The sequence below is a fragment of the Molothrus ater genome, chromosome 11 (genome assembly GCF_012460135.2).
Source record: "Molothrus ater isolate BHLD 08-10-18 breed brown headed cowbird chromosome 11, BPBGC_Mater_1.1, whole genome shotgun sequence".
NCBI classification, from domain to species: domain Eukaryota; kingdom Metazoa; phylum Chordata; class Aves; order Passeriformes; family Icteridae; genus Molothrus; species Molothrus ater.
This window is the reverse complement of record NC_050488.2, coordinates 775,667-799,515: the sequence shown is the minus strand read 5'-3', so window position 1 is coordinate 799,515 and position 23,849 is coordinate 775,667. Positions and strand designations below refer to the sequence as shown.

At 46.3% G+C, this 23,849-nt stretch overlaps 1 protein-coding gene across 1 annotated transcript in view; it reads right to left on the bottom strand.

Annotated features, from left to right (window-relative positions):
• The window catches only part of FBLN2 (fibulin 2), a 70,857-nt gene that overhangs the window by 31,311 nt on the left and 15,697 nt on the right, over positions 1 to 23,849 (bottom strand). The window contains exon 2 of the mRNA XM_036390697.2: positions 2,643 to 2,754. Coding sequence (XP_036246590.1) covers positions 2,643 to 2,754 — 112 coding nt within the window. The remainder of the gene's footprint in view (positions 1 to 2,642; positions 2,755 to 23,849) is intronic.

Sequence of the window (23,849 nt, the reverse complement as noted above, 5' to 3'; positions counted from 1 at the left end):
GTCACACAGCCCAGGGACAGGCACACAGCCCAGGGACAGGCACCACTGTCACACAGCCCAGGGACACTGTCACACAGCCCAGGACACTGTCACACAGCCCAGGGATACTGTCACACAGCCCAGGGACAGGCACCACTGTCACACAGCCCAGGACACTGTCACACAGCCCAGGGACAGGCACTGTCACACAGCCCAGGGACACTGTCACACAGCCCAGGGACAGGCACCACTGTCACACAGCCCAGGGACACTGTCACACAGCCCAGGGCACTGTCACACAGCCCAGGGCACTGTCACACAGCCCAGGGACAGGCACCACTGTCACACAGCCCAGGGACAGACACTGTCACACAGCCCAGGGACACTGTCACACAGCCCAGGGCACTGTCACACAGCCCAGGGCACTGTCACACAGCCCAGGGACAGGCACCACTGTCACACAGCCCAGGGACACTGTCACACAGCCCAGGGCACTGTCACACAGCCCAGGGCACTGTCACACAGCCCAGGGACAGGCACCACTGTCACACAGCCCAGGGACAGACACTGTCACACAGCCCAGGGACACTGTCACACAGCCCAGGGACACTGTCACACAGCCCAGGGACACTGTCACACAGCCCAGGGCCAGGCACCACTGTCACACAGCCCAGGGACACTGTCACACAGCCCAGGGCACTGTCACACAGCCCAGGGATACTGTCACACAGCCCAGACACACTGTCACACAGCCCAGGGACAGGCACCACTGTCACACAGCCCAGGGACACTGTCACACAGCTCAGGGACAGGCACCACTGTCACACAGCCCAGACACACTGTCACACAGCCCAGGGACAGGCACCACTGTCACACAGCCCAGGGCACTGTCACACAGCCCAGGGACACTGTCACACAGCCCAGGGATACTGTCACACAGCCCAGACACACTGTCACACAGCCCAGGGACACTGTCACACAGCCCAGGGATACTGTCACACAGCCCAGGGATACTGTCACACAGCCCAGACACACTGTCACACAGCCCAGGGATACTGTCACACAGCCCAGACACACTGTCACACAGCCCAGGGACACTGTCACACAGCCCAGGGATACTGTCACACAGCCCAGGGACACTGTCACACAGCCCAGACACACTGTCACACAGCCCAGGGACACTGTCACACAGCCCAGGGACAGGGCTCTCTGACACCCCTGCAAATGTCACAGTGCCACCTCAACTACCCCACTCGGAACACCTAAACATGTGCAGAGAACTATCCTGGCAGAACAGGAACTGATTTTTTTAATGAGTATCTACTTTGTGTCTATCCCCTGGATCCCTGGAAGTGTCCAAGTCCAGGCTGGACAGGGCTTCAAGCAGCCTGGGATAGTGGAAGGTGTCCCTGCCCATGGCAGGGGGTGGATGAGCTTCCAGTCCTTCCAACCCAAACCAGACCGGGATTTTACAATCTTTGGGCAGTGATTTGAGCTGGGGCAGACTCCTGGGAGCTGCAGGAATTGCAGGGTTCCAGCACAGGTAGTGCCCTGGGGCTGGAGAGGGGCAGGGTCACCAGCTCTCCTCACTGGCACAGCTCCCAGTGCCAGCAGCAAGATTTTGTCCTTGCTTTCCAGGCTCTGAGGCCACATACCTGAATACTTTTTTACATAAAACATTTTCTTTAGACGTAATATTTATGGGCAGGCTTAAATCTTTAAAACAGGGACACAACTGAAATTTTACAAGTAAGACAATTCAACCCCTGATGTCTTATTCCTTTTAATCCCAGTAGGTTCACAGGGACTGAAATATTTAGGATCTGGCTTTTTCATCTACAGCCAGCCTCAGATGTGCAGGTGCAACTCATTCATGTACTGGATTTGTACTTACGTAGGCTGAGGCTGGGATTTTTAATCTGCCTTTACTTCACAGACAATTGGGATGTGTCAGTTATGTCAGCCAGATCCCAGCAGGAAGGACTTCAATCTCCCAGTAACTTCAGAAAGGTGCAATGATACTAAATTTGATAAAAGGAATTATGCCAAAGTTTTTCAATGCTCTAAATGATGGGATCAGTCTTCGAAAATGTGAGTCTGGAGTGAGTTTGTCTCCACCTCCCCAAGGGCTGCTCCAGGCTCGTGGGCAGGGAGAGGGATGAACTGCAGCTGGTCCAGGTTACCTGCACCCATCCCTGTCCTCCTGCTGTGCAGAGGGAACCTGGCTCCCTCTCAGAGCAGGTGCTGCTGACACCAGCAGTAGGATCAGGGTATGGTCCCACTCAGCAGAACCAGGGGCACTCACAGAGCCATGAACACATCCCCTAACACACAGATAATCACTGCACTCAGCACTTGCCAGCTCTGCCCTCCCACTGAACTGCAACTCCACAGACGGGCGGAAAACGGGAAATAAAAATCTGTGCTCTGCTCATGGGACAGACAAAAAGAAACCTTAAAAAGCTTTCGTCTAGATTACATTTGGGCAAATGGAGGGGGAAATCCTGGCTTCTAATTAGCCATGAATATTGCCAGCCCACAAATAATTCAGACAATGAATGACACTGTTTCCAGTCTCCTGGACATCCCATGAAGTACATTTGATTTCTTTTCAAGGGCCACTCTTTATGCTTACCGAAAATGTTCAGTTTTACCTTACGTACCTGCAAATATCACCATCCATGCCACTTACAGGGATTTCTGTGCACTCCCCGTTGTCTATAGCCCACTGCTGGCCAGCTCCACAGCAGCTCTCAATCAACTCCTTTGTGGAACCTGTACAAAGCATACACACAGATTTTTTTAGATTATTTTGTAGGGAATGGATTTGGTTTAACTCTGCTTCTTAATTGAGAAAATCTTAAAAATAACGATTGTTCAGGGTGAGATTTTTCATTTTTCCCTTTGAGGAAAAAAAATAAAGAGACAACTGATACCTAAAACATCTTGACATAACTGATCACCTGGTGACGTCCTTCAGGGAGGAAAAACAGAAGGAAATTAAGACTTTTAAATGTTATAAATTACATAAATGGTTTGAAGGACATTCTATGTTTGACAACTCTGAGCAAAATCCTTGAAAAATCATGCTTGGCCACTTGGTGCAAGTTGATTTAGTCATTATGCTGCTGTAACAGTGCTCTCACTACACAGACTGGGTTAGCATAGAGTGCCCCAGCCTTGCATGGTTCAGCTGGCTTAAAAATACAGTGAAAAGGGTCTGGGAGCCATAACTCAGACTGTTACACTGGCACTAAGATGCAGTAAGAGAGATGGACATGGAGAATGCTGCTCTAGCTCCCACATTTGATTCTGTGGTTTTGCACCCAAGATGTAAATGTGCAGTTGCAGTGAAATGGGATTTGCTGGATCCTCTACACCTACTGCATAGACTTGGGGCACTTTGTTCTCTTCCAGCCTTGGGGGAGGAACAGCCCAAACCAGACCTGCAGGTGCAGGGGGTTAATGACCAAAGCCATTTGTGTCTCCCCACCTGCCCAGCTCCTGCTCACACACAGGGCAGTGGCACCACAACAATCTGCACATGGTCCCCAGGCTATGCAATGGTCTTATTTTATACAACACATTAACAGCTTTAAAATATACTTGAGTTCTGAGAGCTCTATTAGGTGTAAGAGTTGCTCTGTGACATTGGAGGGTTGATCTATGCAGTTAAACTGGCAGGAAATATATCCAGTACTAGATAATTACCACACATTGCTATAAAACAGTGAAATTTTAACATAGTTCTAATTCACCCCCTCGGCGGAAACTCCATTCATTTTACCAAGTGCTGAAATACATTTGTTGCCCTTGCTGGAACATGAGAATAGAGCAGAATTTAACTATCTACATTGCAGTAATCTACATGATTTATAATTCAACTAAAAGTGAGTTACTCATTCCTCACTGAAGATTCAATATCAGCTTGCTCTACTGAAGTGCCATTCTATTAAACAGTCATATTTGCAAAATATATTGCCTTTGCTGTGATCTTATGAATAATTAAACCCAGAATGAAGTTATCATAAAGTAAACAACCTACTGCTTTTTATCTTCATCAGGAATTTAAAAGAACCTGGAATAACTCATAATAGGACTCACAGACATTAGCATAGATTTATGATATTTTAATTCTCCATTAGGGAGAACAAATATATACAACTAAATACATGCACAGGACTGGGGATCACAGAGCTTCTATGCTGGATAGAGATTTTCAGCTCTGTGTGTAACAGACTTTGAAATACAAAAACAATCAAACAGAGCTTTGTTTATTTGGGGCTTCCATGATATAAGCAGATTTAGAAACAGATTTGCATCTGCTTATGGAAAACAAAGTAATTTTGTTTGAGAACTCTGTAATCCCGGTTTGGTTTTTTATATATACTGTGTGAATCTTTAAAGATAAAGTCATTTCACAACCTACCTGCTAATAGATAATTTGCTATTTATAGATGTCTTCACTAAGGAAAAAAAGTGAAGGCTGCACTAGAAAACAGCAGCAGTTTCCTCACTTGTTTGCAATTCAGAAACTCACCTCCTGCAATTATCACTCTGCATCAGTCTCAAGACATGAACTACAGAACTTTTTGGCCTGATCACAAAAACTGGTGTATTGTCTTTTAAAGACACTTAGAAGTTAATTCAAATATTTTAAATAACACTTCTCCCTCCGAGAGTTTTAACCCTTCCCTGTCTGTGCTTTAAAGTTGTCTCAGTGCCTGATCCAACCCTGAGCAGCAGCCAGATGGCCTCAGGCTGACCCAGGGACACATCCAGGTTTTCCATGGTCACACAAAATCCACACAGCTTTTACAGGTTAAGAATTTCAGCTACAAAATCTGCTGTAGGTGGGTGTATTTTAAAAAGTTTAGTTGAAGTTCAAACTGAGAAAAACACACAGTTAAAGGCTACTAAATTATTTCCTGCCACTGTGACAGTGAACCTTAAGTTTGTTAAAGGAGCAAAGGAGACAAAGTGGATTTTCATAAACTTTCCTCCCCTTTTTCCTTCCCAGTGTTCACAAATTATGTTTCCAGAGTGATAAATCATCAGCCAGCTCTAGAAGGTCAAGAAGGGATAGAGTATCTCAGTTTCTTGCCAGAGCTTTCTTGATACTGAAGTTTTCCTGATTTCAGCTTCACCTGAATTTCCACTCAGACCATTTCACACCTTTAACACCTCCAATTTGCTTCCTCCCATTCTCACTTCGGGTCTGCAGCTCTGCAGAGCATTTGCATCGATTGAATAACTCCTGTTATGCAAATGCCCATTCTTGGAGCCAGCACTCCTGACTGAGCTGTCAGCAGCTTTATCCATCATTCCCTTCTAAGCGGTTCTTGTGTCTCAGTAGAAAGACAGACAAACCTTAAGACATCAGCACTTCCTCACTGAGCCTGATAAAGCGCTGGCACAGGTGCCCAGAGCAGCTGTGGCTGCCCTGGATCCCTGGCAGTGCCCAAGGCCAGGCTGGACAGGGCTTGGAGCAGCCTGGGACAGTGGGAGGTGTCCCTGCCGTGGCAGGGGTGGCACTGGGTGGGCTTTAAATCCCTTTGCACACAAACTGTTCTGTGCGTCTGCGACTCCTCACATGATGGGAGCAGCAAGGACTGACCCACCACACCAACCAATCCACCCAAGCCTCCAACGCACAAGTGGACAATTAATTCCCTTTCCACTAAGATTACTCCAGGAGCCATGACATCGAGGAATCTCAGACAGCAACTTCAACTACAGAGAGACCCAAGTGAGGCAGACACAGTGCAGGGGCCTGGACAGAATCACTTGACTTCAGGCAGAGGTGAAGTTCAAAACTGGTATTAACACCAGCACCAATTATCTATAAGCCAGGGAAAGGCAGAGCACTGCAGGAACCACCGGGAGGATCAGGGTGTCGGGCAGGGCACGCCAGCCCCAGGCACCCACATCTCTTCCCTGCTGGCTTTAATTCCAGCTGTTAATTGCTGGATCAGCACTCACATGGGAGAGAGGCAAAGGTCATACCACCAAAACTGAGCTGAGCTCTTGCTGTTATGATGGGACTTCCTATTCCATTCCTACACCTGAAGAAAGAAGTGTATCTTCCCCAAATCTATAGTATTTACACTTGCACCCAGCACATACACTTAACAAGAACTGGAGAAAAATAAGTTGTACTTCCTTATCAAATACCTGCCTGAAAACATAAAGCAATGTATTATGAAAAATAATGACAAAAACCTCACAGGACAACTTGGGGGAGTTCTTAACATACTAAAAAATAACTGTTTCCAGTGGGTCTTTTTTTCTGCTCCAATCTCTTCACCATTTAAAGCTCTAATAAATATATAATAAAGCACTGTGGCTTTACCCCTTAACAGGTTGTCATTTCCTATCTTATCAACAGCCTGAGAGGCTTTATTAAACTCCCTCTTGAATTTCACAATCTAGGTGTGCACTGTAACATGTTCTCAACTTGGTTTATCTGGGATGGCTGGGAAGACGTTTTAATGAGTAAGGTAAAGAGGAGAAGAACATTTATCTTGGCAAAGACAGGGGAGGGGAGAATGAAGCACAGCCCCAAAGCCAGCTGCTTTCACTCCAAACTGAGCTATCACTTACGTCATTGGGGCTGGTTAAGCTCTCCCAGGACCTGTTCCCAGATAAATGAGCAGAGGGTTTTACTCTGTGCAGGTTCCTGCAGGCTCCTCCAAGTGCCTCAGTGCTCAGGACGTGTCTGACTCTAAATCTCCCTGAAAGGAGGGCAGGGCTGGAGTGTTTCCATGACCAAACCACAGTTAGCTCACTGCTCAGGATGGGGCATTAACCCACGTGCTCTCCTCAGCCTTTGAGGCTTCTCTCCTTGGAAATGATGGAAAAGCAGATTGCAGAAGAAATACAGGCTGAGCTGAGCACTCAGCACACACCTCTTGGATTCAGTTCAGTGCCTAATCCTTTTCCACCATGCTCTTCAATTCCTGCCTGCCATGCCATCACCACAGCAGTGCAAGGGAGGTCCATCACACTTGGAGCAACCTGCCTTCATTTTAAACCTCATGCAGCAAAGTGTTTTTCTGTGCTCTCCTCCATCCTCTGAAGGTACCCACGTCTCTTAGGGAATCCATCCCACCACTCATCCAGGACAAGTTCCTGTTATATTGCCTTCACTCTTTGGGAAGCATCTGCTTTCTATTTCAACATGAAAACATTCTGTTTCCTACATTATTCTTTTTTTTCATAAATTCCTTATGCTGGCTTGCTTGGCAAAACATAGAGAGCTGTGTCTGCCCCAAGGCACAATGAAAACCGGATAACCCAAGCTGAATGTTCATTTTACTGTGCACCATACAGTGGAGACATACATCAACATGGCCTCAGCCAGGCTTGTTTGGCAGATTTTGTTCAAAGTGTCAATGAATAGCAACCTAATACTCCCTCTGGCTTTAGTTCTGGGTAATCCTTGTAAGTCAAAACTTGTATTACCTGTGGCAGAGGCCAGATAATTTAGACAATGTTTGGTCTTTAAGGTTTCCATGACAGCATCCTTTATTAGATCCAGGTTGAAAGAAGGGGGGGGGGGGGGAACACAACTAAATAAATTCTTTAACCCTTTTCACCAGCTACAAACCCAAGCAATTCCTCTGCCTGCCTTGCAGAATGTGTCTCATTTTGCTGTATCCTTCTGCCACAGAGTTTGAAGCAGAACAGTTCATGCACAATCATCCTTCCATCAGTTACAATGATAACTCAGAGCAGGCAGAATGTTTCTTGCCCTTCAGCCCAGTCTTGGCCGTATTTTCCCCCTCAACCCTCCTTCCCCAGATATTGCACAGAGCATATTTATGCTGGCTATTAACTTTCAAAAGAGCTGAGGCTTTGGAAAGCCTGGTTCCGATTATCCTTGTAATTCCTGTCTGAAGAATTTTATCTTGGGGAGACCAAGCTCTTTGCATGATCTGTTTTGTGGCTAGGTAGGCTCCTTTCTCCAAAGCACTTCCACCAGCCCTGTTTAATTTTAAAGTTAAAATTCGGAGGAGTAGTGTTTATCAGGGAATGTAGTCAGGGATTGCCTGTCAAAGCACTTGGGAAAATCAGGCAGGATCACTAAAACTGCTGCAACTCAAACACTGAGTAAGCCAAGCACTTCCAGGATGTTCTTAATCAATTACAAACTGAGCTGAGCTTGTAATGGTAACTAAATTACAAAAACCAAAATTCCTTCGTCTTAAAAAATATAAAGGCAAACAAATATAAAGAAGCAAATAGATGTGTTTGTAAGGCCTTCATTTAGTATATATGTTCCCCTTAGCTACAGAAAAAAATGCATTCATTTCACCATTACCCATTCACACCCCCTCACTGCAGTGTTAGGAACAGCTATCCATTAAGACACGTTTCTGCTTGAAATTTTAAAAGTTTAGCAGTGAAAAAGGTCTTTGTTCTGGACTGAGAGCATTGATCAAGGACAAGCCAAGTTACTGTGCCATTTTAAAGCCCAATTGCCTAAAACCACTACACATACTTTAATCATGCAATCCATATAAATATATTATTCATTCTCACACCAAGCACATGGGAATTGTATTTTTGTTGGAAGCCTGAAGGAGGACTGTACATTTATATCTGAACCACATCTGACTTGCTGTGGCACAGACTGCACTGTGCACACCCTGGCAGGGCTAACATGGGATAGGGAACTGCTCACGGATGCTCTATGAAGCCGACCCCAAAGGTCAAACATCCTTCAGGTTGCTGTTGTGAGCCTTTAGGGTTTTGAGTTTTGTAACTCTGGCAACTGAAAAGAAAATCCCCAGCACCTGCCCAGTGCTCAGTCTGCTTCCACCAGTTCAGCACACACAGAACAGGCTAAAAAATACACAGCCTCATTGCCCCCAGGAGAACCCACCAGAAATTGTTCACAAATTCTCAAATCCATTCAGGAGGGGGAAGCCAAGATTTTAATTTTCCTCATGACCAATTCACCCAAAGTAGAAAAAGTGTAAAATTCATCCGAGTGAACTGAGTGTTCATCTCTGTTCAGAACACCACTGAAAACGGGGCAGATTCACCCCCTGACCCAGCTCAGCTGCTGGTGTCAGCTTGTTTGCTCTGCCACATTGCTCAGCACAGCTTTCAGCCACAGCACCAGCGTGCACACCTGGAGAAGGTAAGAACAGAGAGGAAAGGACATGACAGCAGCAGTCAGTGACCTGAACAGCCCCAGGAGTGCTCCTGACCAAGTATGTGCCCTCCAGCTCTGTTTGGCTGAGGGCTGTTGACAAAAGGATTCTGAATAGCAGAGGAAGGAAACCTCTGAGTTTCACTGAGTTTCTAATTAGTGAGCAGGGATGCTTAAACTGAACAGAAGAGCTGTTGTAGAGCTCCATCTCCTTATTTGGGAGCCCTCCAGGATTCCTTGCTAGTCCTTGTCAGGTTTATAATCATAAATTACATTGTTCCTTATTTGACAATGATGTTCTGAAGAGATCTCTCATTTCCTCAGGCTTTCCTTTATGAAGTTTTGTAATCAGGGTTTGGGCAAGAATTTCAGCAGTATTGATTGCGGCCCAGGGCATTTCCTGGATTAATGACAAGCTGGAAGAGCTGATGGCTCCCGGTTCTGCCTTGATCCAGTAACCCCGAGGAGGTTTAAACTCTCAAGGTTGCACCCAGCGCCAGAGCAGTTATTGTGAAGGAATTTCAGTGGGACACTTAAGTCAACAGCAAGGAAACAAACCTCCTTTTATCCCTTACAGAAGTAGGAGGAAATACTAATTTGAATGGGCTGATAATGATGTTTAGATTGTTCCAGGGGAATTTAGCAGCCCTAGCAGGAAGCACAGCAGGAAATCTCTCCTTTGCCATGCAGCATGCCTCAACCACAGATGTTTGGAAAGAAGGGGGTTTAGTTCCCTAAGAAAGTAATGGTTTGGGGTAGAAATTAGGCAAATGGAGTTTTTAACTTCTAAATGAAGCACCTTGTTTGATGCTGTTAGTGTGGTTTCACACAGCAGGGATTGGGTGAACCATTTTGCTAATTCCCACTTCAGACTTTGCCTCCAGCTCAGACTGCCCAGGGTGCAGCTCAGTGTAACCCCAGAACACACCAAGAGAAACACATTCACATGAACTGTTCAATTCCCAAAGTCCTTTCTCCTGGTGAAAGATCTACACCACTCAGATCACACACAAAATTCCTACTATTTGTTCCAATTCTATCTTCCTAATTAAAAGTAGTGAGTCCCTCAGGTGTGTGTTCATCAGGATAAAGGACACTCCTGGAATACCTGCCAGCACTGCTACTGAAGTCACTTTCAAACAAGGCAACACTTGATAATAATTGTAAACTATGGCAGAAGTGGCTGTTTCCACCTAAAGCTGGGGTTTGACCCCATGCCCAGGGAAGCCCACAGGCACTGCCTGCTCCTTTATCAGAAATTCAAGCACAAAGCCCTTGAATGCAGAATCACAGAATCCTTAAGGTTTCTGTGGGAAAGACCTGAGATCAAGTCCAGCCATCAGGCCAGCTCCACCACCACTAAACCATGTCCCACGTGCTGCATCCACACCTGTTTTGGAACACTTCCATGGACAGGGATTCCACCACTGCCCTGGGCAGCATTTTCCAATGCCTGACAACACTCTCCATCAAGAAATTTTTCCCTAATATCCAATCCAAACCTCCCTGGCACAGCTTGAGGCCATTTCCCCTTGTCCTGTCCCTTGCTCCCTGGGAACAGAGCCCAACCCCTCCTGTCATGGAATTGTGGAGAAACAGAAGGGTCTTCCTGAGCGTCCTTTTCTCCAGGCTGAGCAACTCCAGTTCAGCCTGGGGTTGTTTATACACAGAGTAAATACAAACATATTAATATTTAGGCCAGTCCTTAGTGCAGCAGCACTGATGGAGCTCAGGCAGTGCTGATGGCCACTGCTGGCCCCAGCCCCGCCGAGGCACAGCAAGAACGGGTGGGACAGCGATTCCTACAGGGAACAGCCAACAAGCAACAGCTGCATGTACAAAGCATGAAACAATCAGGAGGATGCTGTGGACAGATCAGCATTTCAGCCTGTTATGGATCAGTATTTCAGCCTGTATCTGTCTCTACAGAAGCTGTTCCAGCTGCAGGGACAGCCCCAGTCCCTCTCCCACCACTGCAGCCAACACAAGCACGGCTGCAAGGACACAGCTGGCATCGGGCTCTGCTCACATTCCTCCTGCTGCTCCTGAGCAGCCAGAGACAGAAAAATCTGCTCTGGGGCAGGTTCCACACCCCACATGCACAACTTAAAATTTAGAGCCACAAGCTAAACCACAGCTGCAGCTCCATCTCCTGCAGTGCACTCTGGCTCACATTTCCTACTTGGACAACACAGGCTGCAGCCACTTGTAAAGGAATTTACATTCCCAATCACATTCCAGTTTGGAATCAGAGATGAAGAGAGAGAAAAGGCACTGACTTGTGAAAAGCTCCAACTATGTGATTTAAATGTGTTTTGGAGCATTTGGGATAAGGCAGCAAATTCTAATGAAGGGTGGAGGAGTCTTCATCTCTCCCACAAAGACTCATTACTGTTACTTTCTGCAAGAGACACCTAAAACAGAGTAAAGGAAAATATGAAAAGAGGCAGAACTTCACATACCACTTCATCAATGCTTTTCCAAAAAACCCCAGTCTTTATTACTTGTGTGTAAATAAGTAGAGTGCACTTCTCAGTTTCTCTCTTTTTCAATATTTAACCACACGCCAGAAATGTCCATTCCCACACAGCACTTGTGCAAATTATAAGTGAATGTTCAAAATATCAGGATGGCTGAATTTTGAAGGTTTTTACCCAGGTTAGAAACAGCTCGTGATGAGAGTAAAGCCTTAGTGCTGCCCAGGGGCTGTTGAAAATAAGATCCATATGAGGCCCTTTGTGGTGACGCAGCAACAAGAAAGGAACAAAGTGTCTGGATACTTAAAGGGAGACAAGTCTGGACATTGCTGGAAAAAGACAATAACTTGCTGAGTCATCAGCCAGGAGAAGGGATAGAAGTGGTTGGAACACTGGGCTCTGGGTGCCTGAGAGGGTTTGGAGCACCACCAAGTTTTGCACACCCACACACACAAGCACAACACTGAGGAAGGCCAGAATACTTCACATTTTTCTCAGAATTTAATTCAGTAACACAAGAAAGGTCTTTCCTAAATTACTCCATAGAAAGAGGTCTGTTTTAAACTACTCCATAGAAGCAGGACCCTGCATACTATTTGCTCTCTCCAGCAATTGTTACAATTTTGACTTCTTGCTGCCGAGATCTATTTTGTTTTTACTTGGGTTCAGCAGTTACACCTTTCTCTGCTGTGTCTGCAACCACAAATGGATGTGAAATGGATCTTTAAAGGCAAGATACAACACTGGGGAGCACTGACAAGCAAACCCATAGATCTCAGTAAAGTGCCAGTGGCATCCCCTCATTTTCCTCATCAGATGCAGTTTCTTCCTATTAACCTCCCAAAAGTCCTCTTGTCCTGAGAACTGGCTCTGACAAAGCCAGCAGCACATCCTGCACATCCCAAATGGGACCCTGGAGGCAGGAAAGGACATGAATTCCTCTGGGAAGTACCCTCCTTACCAGGCTCCAGGTCACATTTACACCAACTGAGCCTCATCTCAAAATCCAACCCCTGCCAGGGGAAATCCTCTCTTACCTCAGAAAAACTCAAACCCTTTGAGACTTCAGGGAGGAAAGTGCTGCACTGCAGGCGAGCTCTGGCACCATGGGCTGTCCCTGACAGCCAGGAGCTGCCCCAGCCTCCCTGCCCCATCACCCCTGAACTGCCCAGAGCCCAGTGGGAAGCACTGGGGGACACGTGTGAGGCGCCATGGGACAGGAGAGCACGTTCTGGGCACCAGCCAGACCCCTCCCTGCAAGGAATGAAGCTTTCCTCATCAGGGGACAGGGTCACCTTTAAACTTCAGCTTCTCCCAGCCAACAAACACTGGTGCTGAACTGTCAGCTGTTTCCCAATCGCTGCAAGCCATCAGCTTTCACATGGAACACAGCCACACAGTGGGGAGAGGTGAGGGACTGACTGCTCCCCTCCACTACAGAGCTGGAAACACAGCTCACAAGGAGTGGAGGGAAGGTGAGGTGTAAATGGTGATGGCAGTGTATCAACACATATCCCTGTGGTGTCTGCAAACCAAAACAAAAGCCCAAAACCCGTCTCACATCAGACAGGTGACTCCTTATAACAACTTGAAGTAAAATCTCAACATTTTCAACATATTAATGCTCTGGACGGCCACTGACCCAACCAGCACAAGCTGTAGATATCTAAGATACATTTTGGTTTGAAGGATTTTCCACTCCTTCCCATAGATAAGACAAAGCTTTCTGAGCTTTGTGGCTCTGATGCTCAGCACAAGGTCATGGGAGAAGGTTTTCTGTAACAGCAGCACAGTTAAAGGCTGAAGTTGCCAGGCAGGGGCGGCTCCAGAGCTGTGGGACAAGAGCTGGGAGCTGCACTCCCTTCTGCAAGGGTGAGGACCACCAACAGAGTGTATTGGCAAGGCTGCTTTTAGGGAGGAGTTGTTTGTTTATAAACTCAAGTAAAATGTGCTGCAACCACATTATAGTGAAAGATTGGCTATCTGACAAAAGCCAGTATAAACCCCATTGGGATCACAAGCTTTCTAGGCAATTTGTTAGAAAAGCTCTCATAAAAAATATGAATATTCCATTTTCAATAACAGAAAAGTGCCATCCACATCTTCCAGGTTAGGACCCCTCTCTTCAATCTTCCTGTGTGAGGCATATTGCAGGGCCAGAGGCAGGGCTGTCACACAGGGATGGCCTCATAGTGACAAAAGCAGCAGTGACCCAGCTGCTGGGACAGACAGGAGTAACTATAGCAGCCTTACAGCACTAACAGTCTCATCTGTGTCCAGCTGGAGTCCTGTAGCTCTCACCCTTGAAGGTTTTCCTGTTTCAGTACTGCTTTTCCTCTCTAGAGTCCCTTAGTCTTCTCCCTTTCCTACCTGCACACATTACCCCTATTTTTCTTGACCCTTTTCCTTATCTCCCCCTCAAACCCTACCTCTTTTCCCACATCTCTTCAGAAAATCTCCAACAAAAAAAACCAAAAAAACCCCAAAAAAAAAAAAAAAAACCCCAACAAAAAAAAAACCAAAAACAAACAAACCCAAAACCAAAATATAAAAAAATCCTTTTCCCTCCAAGTTAGGACACAAAACAACAATCCAGCAATCCAGCAAGGCCACCACTACTGATGCTACATTTCTCACCCAGTCTGCCTTTTTCAGCCCCAAACCTCTGTGCACATCCACTCGCTGACTCAGCAGAGGTTCTGCTTTCAGTCAGGACCAGAGCTCAGAGGCTCAGAGTGCCCTCCAAGTGCCATGAACCCTGAGCTCGTGTTCCACAGGTACTGGGGAAGAGCAGATCCTTTATCCTGTCTCAGAGCAGATCCTTTATCCTGCCTCAGAGCAGATCCCTTGTCCTGTCTCAGAGCAGATCCTTTATCCTGCCTCAGAGCAGATCCCTTGTCCTGTCTCAGAGCAGATCCTTTATCCTGCTGGAGAGCAGATCCCTTATCCTGTTTCAGAGTAGATCCCTTTCCTGTCTCAGAGCAGATCCCTTGTCCTGTCTCAGAGCAGATCCTTTATCCTGCTGGAGAGCAGATCCCTTGTCCTGTTTCAGAGTAGATCCCTTTCCTGTTTCAGAGCAGATCCCTTGTCCTGTCTCAGAGCAGATCCCTTATCCTGTCTCAGAGCAGATCCCTTATCCTGCTGGAGAGCAGATCCCTATCCTGCCTCAGAGCAGATCCCTTGTCCTGTTTCAGAGCAGATGCTTTATCCTGCTGGAGAGCAGATCCCTATCCTGCCTCAGAGCAGATCCCTATCCTGCTGGCAGCACCTGCCCATGCTGTGTCTGTGCTGCAGCATCCCCTGCACGATTGCTGTGTGCAGCCCCTGGAGCCAGGGATGGAATCACAGTAATGTGACACTTGCACTGAATCCATGCAATTGGAGCAGATCTCATTCCTGCGCAGCAGCTCAGTGACTCCTCAATGACTTCTAATTCCCACTGTCAGCACAGGAACTGACTGGCACCACAACCCAAGAGTTAACATTTCAGGAACCTGAGAGAACATGGAAACCTGAGTTCAGAGCTTCATGAATTCCCAGCAATGCGAAAATGACTTAAATTTACAGTGCATGCAGTGTAAAGCACCACTGCCTCCCACAGTGTAACCATTTCTGACTGAAGGCTAATTACTTTTCCTCACCATCATCTGTTAAAGTTATGACCAGCACAACTCCATGGACTTGATTCATGGAGGAAAGTTAATTCTTTAGGAAGTAATGTTCAATACTGAACAGAGTGAAAAGAAGCCTCCTAAATACAATTCTGCTTTCCACATCCTTTTATCTCTACCAATGTTCCCATGTTATAGTTTCCTAATTACCTGTGAGTGGAAAAACTGCTTAGCCACTTCCAGCTTTCCAAGGCTTCATGTCAATTTACAATGACACAAACAGGCTTAATGACATCCACTGTCACTGAGAATTAGTCATGAAAAGGGGTTTTGGTTTTTTTGCAAACCTCTGTACAGTAGACCTGGTACATAAAAACCAACTGCAAATGAGGAAAATTTAAACACTGGCATTTAAACACAGAAGGTTACATTAGTTCCCAAGAATCAGCAACTGCCTTCAAACAAAATCACCCCAAAAGCCCAAACTGTCCTGTTCTCTGCCAGCACCATGCAGATGCAACTGAAACAGAAATACCATGGACAGGTAAAACTTTCCAAATGCTATTTCCACAGAATAGCTCCAAAACACTTGATGTGTTTAAAAACTCAATTAAATTTGATATGTTTGCTTGACATCCAGTGATATTTGGTAAAAGGAAAGACTCAACCTTTCTAACTCTTGATGTAGTATTTTCCCAATCCAGTTTGGTGCACAGAAACAAGTTGCAAACTGAATTTAGGAACTGTGTACCCAGCACCATCCAGCACCAGCCCTGCTGGAGGAATGTTGACATTCTACTGAGCTATAATCACTGATAATTGTTTTAATTTATGATTGCAGGTACAACTCCAGCCATACCTCCACAAATGCCCAGCCTGTCCCAATTCTTCCACACTGCAATGCATCTACTTTTCTAGCAATAATTTTATGACTTTAAATTCTGAGGACAGACTGACCTGACATCAATTAAAATGGCTTCAAGCTGAGGATGCTTTCCCTTCAACATGGCCATAATTTGAATCCCAGCAGTCTAACTCACAATAATCTCTCTCTATGCACATCTTGAAAATCTCCTCAATGCCTTAAGAAATGTCTTGGCTGCTAGCAAGAGGTATCATTCCCATCTCTAAAGATATATACAGCACAGCTCAGGTCATCTTCACATCAGACAGATCTCAGATGACTTTTTCCTTCCTTTTTCACCTCAGATAAACAAATGGGTCCATCACACCTAGAATACTTTTTTTCTTTTTCAAAGCAGGACCCAAGCCAACATTCATTTTTGATATGTTTTTAACTGTTTTATCTCTTAATAGTGGTAATCTTCACTTACCAGAGCTGGTACAATACAAATTCCTCCTTCCGAACCTTCTTCCCCCATGTAAGAAAACGGTGATTTTTCATGTTTTACAAATCACAGAATCATTTTGGTTGGAGGAGACCTTCAAGATCATCAAGTCCAGCCACTACCCCAAAAACCACATTCATTTTCTCTTTGTAGCTGGCAGGATTTGAGGAATGGGGGTGCAGGGATCATGGCAAAAGACAGAAGTGTGGCAGGGCTGATGTCCCCTGGGCTGTGACAGCAGCAGGGAGGGCCCTGCTCCTGCAGCCAGCCAGGCCAAAGGTGGAGTTCTGCTCCACGTCACTCCTCCTGCCAGCCCTTGTGCCAAAAGCCTTGTGCCAAAAGCCTGGCTGGTGCCAAGCCACGGGGAGGGGAGTCTGCAGCCATGGCTCTGCACAGCAGAGCCAAAATTCCCTGGAGCTGCGTGGCCAGACACACCCGGGTCCTGGGATGACCCTCCAGCTTGGAATGGCTCCCAGTGCTGGTCCCAGGGCAGAGCCCAGCCCCTGCCAGGGCTGGGGACACTGCAGGGCCCCCGAGCAGCCCACACTGCTCCTCCAGCTGGGAGGGGACCAGCAGATCAGCCCCTCCACGCTGGAGCTTCTCAGCCATCCCAGCTGAGCAGGAGCTGGGGCAGACTGTGTGCATCGTTCACCTGATTTAGCAGAGTGCATCAGCATTCCCACCTCCCTGAGACCTGGCTCAGCCAGCTCCAGCTCACAGGTATGAGCATCTGAGGGAGCATTTACCCCCACACAGGTATGAGCACTCTCAGTTAGGATTTACCCCCACACAGGTATGAGCACTCTCAGTTAGGATTTACCTCCACACACCTATGAGTTTATTTCAGCAGAGGAGGAAAAAATCAAAGAGGCCAGCCATGTGTACTGTTTAATCCACTTTCTACAGCTTAACCTGACTGGGTGAAAAATAAAAATCTGCCTTGTCTCATTGCACATGGCTTTTGAATGACATTCCTGAGGAATACTTTTGTAAATAAATTATAACTGGAGTAAACTGAAGGACAAAAAGGCTTTAAAAAAGGACCATTGCCCTGGCAAGAAGCCAACAAAAAGTAAGAACTACACCTACTACTACACTTCTCTTTGACTTCCTTAAAATATGGATATTGACCAAAAATCTCACACACTTTACATACTATTCAGTGTTTCTTTGAAAATATCTGCAAATTTGCACTGCCAAATATGCCTGTGTTTGTAAAACAGAGAGGAAACTGCAATTACTTGCCCATTTCTATCTCCTTAACCCAAAGCTCATTTTTTCCCTATTTCCCACAGGATTTCACAAGCTGCAAATGAGAGAAGTGAGTTTTTTATCTGTAGGGATTGATGCTGTTCATCATAACCCAGGACCCAGAGGTAAGTAATTTTGTGTATAGCAATTGTTTGTAGGAAGAGCAGCCTTAAAACTGAATGACAGCTGAATTAGGGGTCCATCACCCCACTCTCTGTTCCATAAGCCTCATGGCAGCTTTCAGCCCTGTGTGATGAAATGCTGGTGGCTTTCCCAGCCTGGAAGAAGAGAGAATTAGCTTTTCCTTTTCCTTCCTGGCTGAAGAGGAATGACCTTTCATTTGAGCATGCTAAAGTGCAGGCAATTCCCACAGCCCTGTGCAGGACTCCCTGCTACTCCCTGCTCCCTCAACCCATGTGTCATCTACAGGCTTTGCAGCAGGGACTTTTAATTGTAAATTTCAGATTAGAAAAAGAAAAAAAAACAAAACCAAAACTAAAAGCTGTTGGGAGACCCCACTGGGTCAGCACAAAGATTCTCCTCTGCTCTTCTGGCTTTTCCCCTTCCACATGGTGTGTGAAAGAGAAATGCCCCACAGAGCTGAACATCTCCAGTGTCATACACTGTGTTCCATGCAGACCCTGGAGGACGAACACCAGCTTTGCCTGGCTTTGAAATCCCATCTCACAGAGAAGTTTCCAGGTTCTGGCAAAAGGAACCATGGAATCATTAAGATTGGAGAAGTCCAGCCATGAGCCCAGCACCACCCTGTTCCCCACAAAGCCATTCCCCAAGTGCCACCTCCACACGTGTTTTGGAACATGTTCAGGTGACTCCACCACTGCCCCGGGCAGCCTGCTCCCAAGCCTGACAATTCCTTCCATGAAGAAATTTTTCCTAATATCAAGCCTAAACCTCCCCTGGTGCAACTTGTGGCTGTTTCCCCCAGAATGGAGGAGTTTCCTCCTCCCTAAGCTGCACCAAGGGAAATATAGGCTGGATATTAGGAAAAAGTCCTTTACAGAAAGGGTGATAAAGTTCTGGAATGTTCTGCCCAGGGAGGTGGTGGAGTCACCATCCCTGGGTGTGTTTAACAAAGCCTGGATGTGGCACTGGGTGCCAGGGTTTAGCTGAGGTGTTGGGGATGGGTTGGACTCGATGATCTTGAAGGTCTCTTCCAACCCAGTGATTCTGTGAATTCTGTGATACTCTCTGATCTGCTGTGGAACCTGTAACACACAGCAGAGAGGGACTGAGAGCCCAGGTGCTGAATTCACCTCTTACAACTCTGCTCTGTTCCCTTCCTTCTTTTCAGGCAACTTCAGCTGCACACGTGCAGTGTTTCAGCAGCACTAAGTCAAATCCCAGCTAGTCCATCAGTTAATAAACCACTTTTATTTCCCACAAAGAAACATCACGTTGCTCATCCTCTGTTTTGGTCTCATAAATCCTTGTCACAGAGTAATACCTCTGTTGGCCTTGGCCCTTCCAAAACTAGTTATTACAGTGTCATAGGCATCCCCTAACAGGGAACAATTTCTTCCTAATATCAAATCCAAACCTGCTCTTTTTTAGTTTAAAACCATTCCCCCTTGTCCTATCACAATCTACCCAAGTAAAAAGTCACTATTTACAGAACTGAAAATCATTTAGTTCTGGCTGTGTAAATTCCATCAAGCACAAAATACACAGTAAAAGAAATATCTCTAAAGAGAAAGGTTCTTGTCATTCTTTTAGCTGGGGTATTTAAACTCAAGCTCCATTAAAACCAGTGGAAACTACCACAGCAGGCTGATACCTATCCAAGAGATAACAACTTCCATTTGTAAAACAAAGCCCTGAAGTGACAACCCACAGTTTCAAGTGATAGAGAAACCTGCTTACCTGCTCATTAAAAGACAATTCAGAAATAAATTCCTCATTCTGATGAACCAAATTGCTAGCAAACAGAGAGCTATTAAATGCTACCTAATAAATCTCTGCAAGCCTCAGACTCCTATTTTCTTGATTGCATATGTAATAAATACCAAGAGCTCGAGGTAATACAATATACAAGAGGACTGAATCATTTTTTGGCCTTAGGAAAGGAGATAATTTTAAAATGTTATGTAATCCTAACAGACTGACAGCTGAGGTAACCACCTCATGACAATCTAAGGAACTATATGAAGCATGGCACTGTCCCAAAACTCCCCTCTCTGTCATCATTCATTCAGTGAAAACTCTCATCCATGTGCAACTTTTAATACTAGAAACTGCTTTCAGGATGGAAAGGAAAACTTTACCCAAATATGACCTAAGAAGCTTAAAGTACTGCCAGAAAAAAAGTGGAGAAGTCAATTAAAAGTAAAGAGGTTGTGGTGCAGTGAGTCCCAGCTACATCCCGTGGTACAGGTGACAGAGGGCAGCTCCATGGCAGTGCCAATTCCATGGGCTTCACCTGAGTAATGAAAGCTCCAGACAAGCACAACCAGTTATATATTCACTGCAGTGCACCCTTTATTGAACACCAGGTTCCATTTTGCTCATAGGAGGGTGAGGTTGACTTCAAAAAGGAAAAGAAAGCTCACCAACATTACCCAGGAGTTGGAGAATGAACCTTCAGCCCAAACCTCACCTAGAGCAGCACAGAGGGAACACTGGGAGGAGAAAGAAAGGCTCATCTGTGCAAGATTCCTCCTTGCACACATCCCACCAGCCTCCTGGCAGGAGATTTTAGTGTTTCTTCAGGATCAACAAATTCTTGTAGCCTTTAACAAGAAGCAGAGGGAAGTCTTAACAGCCTGTTTACAGCCAGGTAATTCTGTAATGGGAGGTACAGCTGGTAACAGCTGCACCCTCCTCTCCTTTAGCCCAAATGGCAGAGAGGGTCAGAAAAGGCTCTGCTGTAACCCCAGAGCTCACAAACATCTCCCCTAGCACCACAAATGTCACGCCAGCCCTGCCCACAGCTCTGCCCCAGCTCTGGGGGCTCTGAATTCACACGTGGAACATTCTGCATGGACCTTATGGCACCTCAGAGCACTGCAGCCCTCCAAGCTCCAGCAAAAATTTCTTTAAATCCTGTGGTTTTGTTGCTTAGTTCACCACCCACCCATCAGCCTTCTTAAAACTTTATATTTACCTATAAAATTCAGTAGCAGCAGCTCAGGCCTTCTTACAGAAGTGACAGCTGAGAGGTACAGTCTCCATTTAGACCCTTGCACCCCATCACTTTTAACCCCTTGAAGTTTAATTAAAGCTGTAGGAGGCACACATCACATTTGGGAATGTTTTATACAGGCAACCACTCACTGAAAACCTGAAAGGAAGAAAGATTGGTTCCTCTCACAGATAGACACAAGGACAGACACACACATTTCTGCAATCTGGGCTTCTCAGCTCCAGATCCAAGACTTGAGACAACCTGAAATTTTGACATGTGAATTTTTAACCAAAAACCTGTTAAAAATTTGAGTTAAATTTAAAAGCGCAGCCAGGAGCACCAGTCATGCTTAGGCTGAAGGGCTCTGCAGGCAAACATTCCCAGAGCTCCACAGCAATGGGAGGAGATGCTGATACACAGGAGCTGAGTCAGATGGGGAACAGGCAGCTTGAGAGCATCTGCAGAGCAGAATGGATGAGAGCTCTGCTGTGATGAGTCACCAGAGAGACGCAGGAAATGAGGATTACTCAAAACAGGAACCACTATCAGAGCAACATTATGTTTTATAATGGGAAATTAATGTTTTATTCAAGTGATATTTGCTAGATATAATTCCTTGTAGCTAAGTGAGTCTAGAACTCCAGCTCCACCTTGGATTTGATTTTCTGCCCAGTTCTGAACTCCCCCATTTGCACAAGCCTCTTGATTGAGCCTTTTCACAGGCTGGGAAGATGAATGGCATGAATGGGATTTATCATATATAATGGGATGTAGACGTGGATGAACAGGGGTTCTTAATAGATAAAAGCTCTTTGGGAACAAACATTTTTTCCAGTACATGGTATAAAAGCAAAATAAGCACTATAAAATCTTCCATAGATTTTAGGAAAGACTGAACCTCAAAGAATATCCAGCTCCAGCCTTATCTAGAAATGTAAACAGTTTAAGGGGGTGGTTGTTGTCCACAGCCTGAAGTAATTGAGCACTAATTCTCTACCACCTACAGAGCAAGAAATTGGAGAGGAAACATGGCACATTGCTAAGTGTGCACTTTTCAGTCAGATTCCTGCATCTCCATCCTCCTCACCGAGCCCTGCAGATCTGCCCTCCCCATCCCAAACCCAGAGATGACACCAGAGATCCCCAAAGGCAGAGGGACAGATTGTTATCTCAAAATGAGGCATTTCCAGAGCCAGCTGCAATTGTCCCAAAACATCCATCCAACCGGAGGCTAGGGAGAAACATTCCAATTCCCTCAAGTGGGGCTCTCATCTGTGATAACTAAATCCTTGAAAAGACCTTCATTCATTTCACCACAACATTTTCCACGTTATTTGCAGAGTTTTTTTCACCAAAAGAAGATGAAAGGCTTAGTTGCCTTATCTGTAATTAGACACGCATTTGCTACACATTCCTGGGACAAATAAACCAAATTTACCTTAATAGGGTGCTTTTATCCAGCTGAACTACTTTAAATTTGCTGCTGCTTTGTTGCACAGTAACATTTCACAAATAAAAACCAAACCCAGTGCCACGAGAGCAGCATTCCATGGCGTTTCTTCCAGCTCTACAGACCTCCCGGGGCAAAAAAGGGAGGAAAGTGTTTGAAGCATGAAGGATTTTTCCCTTCCCAGTCTCCAGGCCCAAGCAAAGCCTTGCTGGAGCTACCTGGGGACATCAAACACATCCAGACATCCCCATCCTGGGCTGAATCCCTGCAGCACCACAGTTTTGTGGGGCTCCTCTAGCCCACACCAAGTCTGGCTTTGACGCACTCCAAGCTTGGGCCTCTATTTTCAATTTAGACAAGTATCTATGGCAACTGTGGGGCTATTTTAAACCATTCCCATTTAGCCACCTCCAGGCTGAATGTTAAATAGACACAAAGCCCCAGCCTACCCCATCAGGCGCCCCTCTAACAGCTCAGGGCATGTGACAGAGCAGGACACTCCTGTCTGCTCCTCTCCCTTCTCCTGCAGAACATTCCAGCAAGGTTTCCTTTGCCCTCTCCAGTGACTTCTGGGGGTCTCAGCAAAAGAAATGCCTTAGTTTGGCTCTCATCCCTTTGAGCTGTCTGGTTCCTCTTTGGTTCTTCCTTGTTGCAGTGACCTCAGGTGCTTCAGGTGCACCCAAGAAGAACTGCTGCGAGAGGTGTTCCCAAACCCTGCAGTGAAAGGTGTTCCCAAACCTGCTGGGAGAGGTGTTGCCAAACCTGCTGGGAGAGGTGCTCCCAAACCTGCTGGGAGAGGTGTTCCCAAACCTGCTGGGAAAGGTGTTCCCAAACCTGCTGGGAGAGGTGTTCCCAAACCTGCTGGGAGAGGTGTTCCCAAACCCTGCTGGGAGAGGTGCTCCCAAACCCTGCTGTGAAAGGTGTTCCCAAACCCTGCTGGGAGAGGTGTTCCCAAACCTGCTGGGAGAGGTGTTCCCAAACCCTGCTGGGAGAGGTGCTCCCAAACCCTGCTGTGAAAGGTGTTCCCAAACCCTGCTGGGAGAGGTGTTCCCAAACCTGCTGGGAGAGGTGTTCCCAAACCTGCTGTAAAAGGTGCTCCCAAACCCTGCTGGGAGAGGTGCTCCCAAACCTGCTGTGAAAGGTGTTCCCAAACCTGCTGGGAGAGGTGTTCCCAAACCTGCTGTGAAAAGTGTTCCCAAACCCTGCTGGGAGAGGTGCTCCCAAACCTGCTGTGAAAGGTGTTCCCAAACCTGCTGTGAAAGGTGCTCCCAGGCTCCCAGCCACCCCACCACAGCCCTGCCACCACCCCACCCTGCCTGAGGGCCTTGGTGGCTGGGGAAGGACTGCAACAGCAGAAACATGAACCACAGAATCCCAGAATGGGCTGGGTTGGAAGGGATCTCTGAAAGCCCACCCAGTGCCACCCC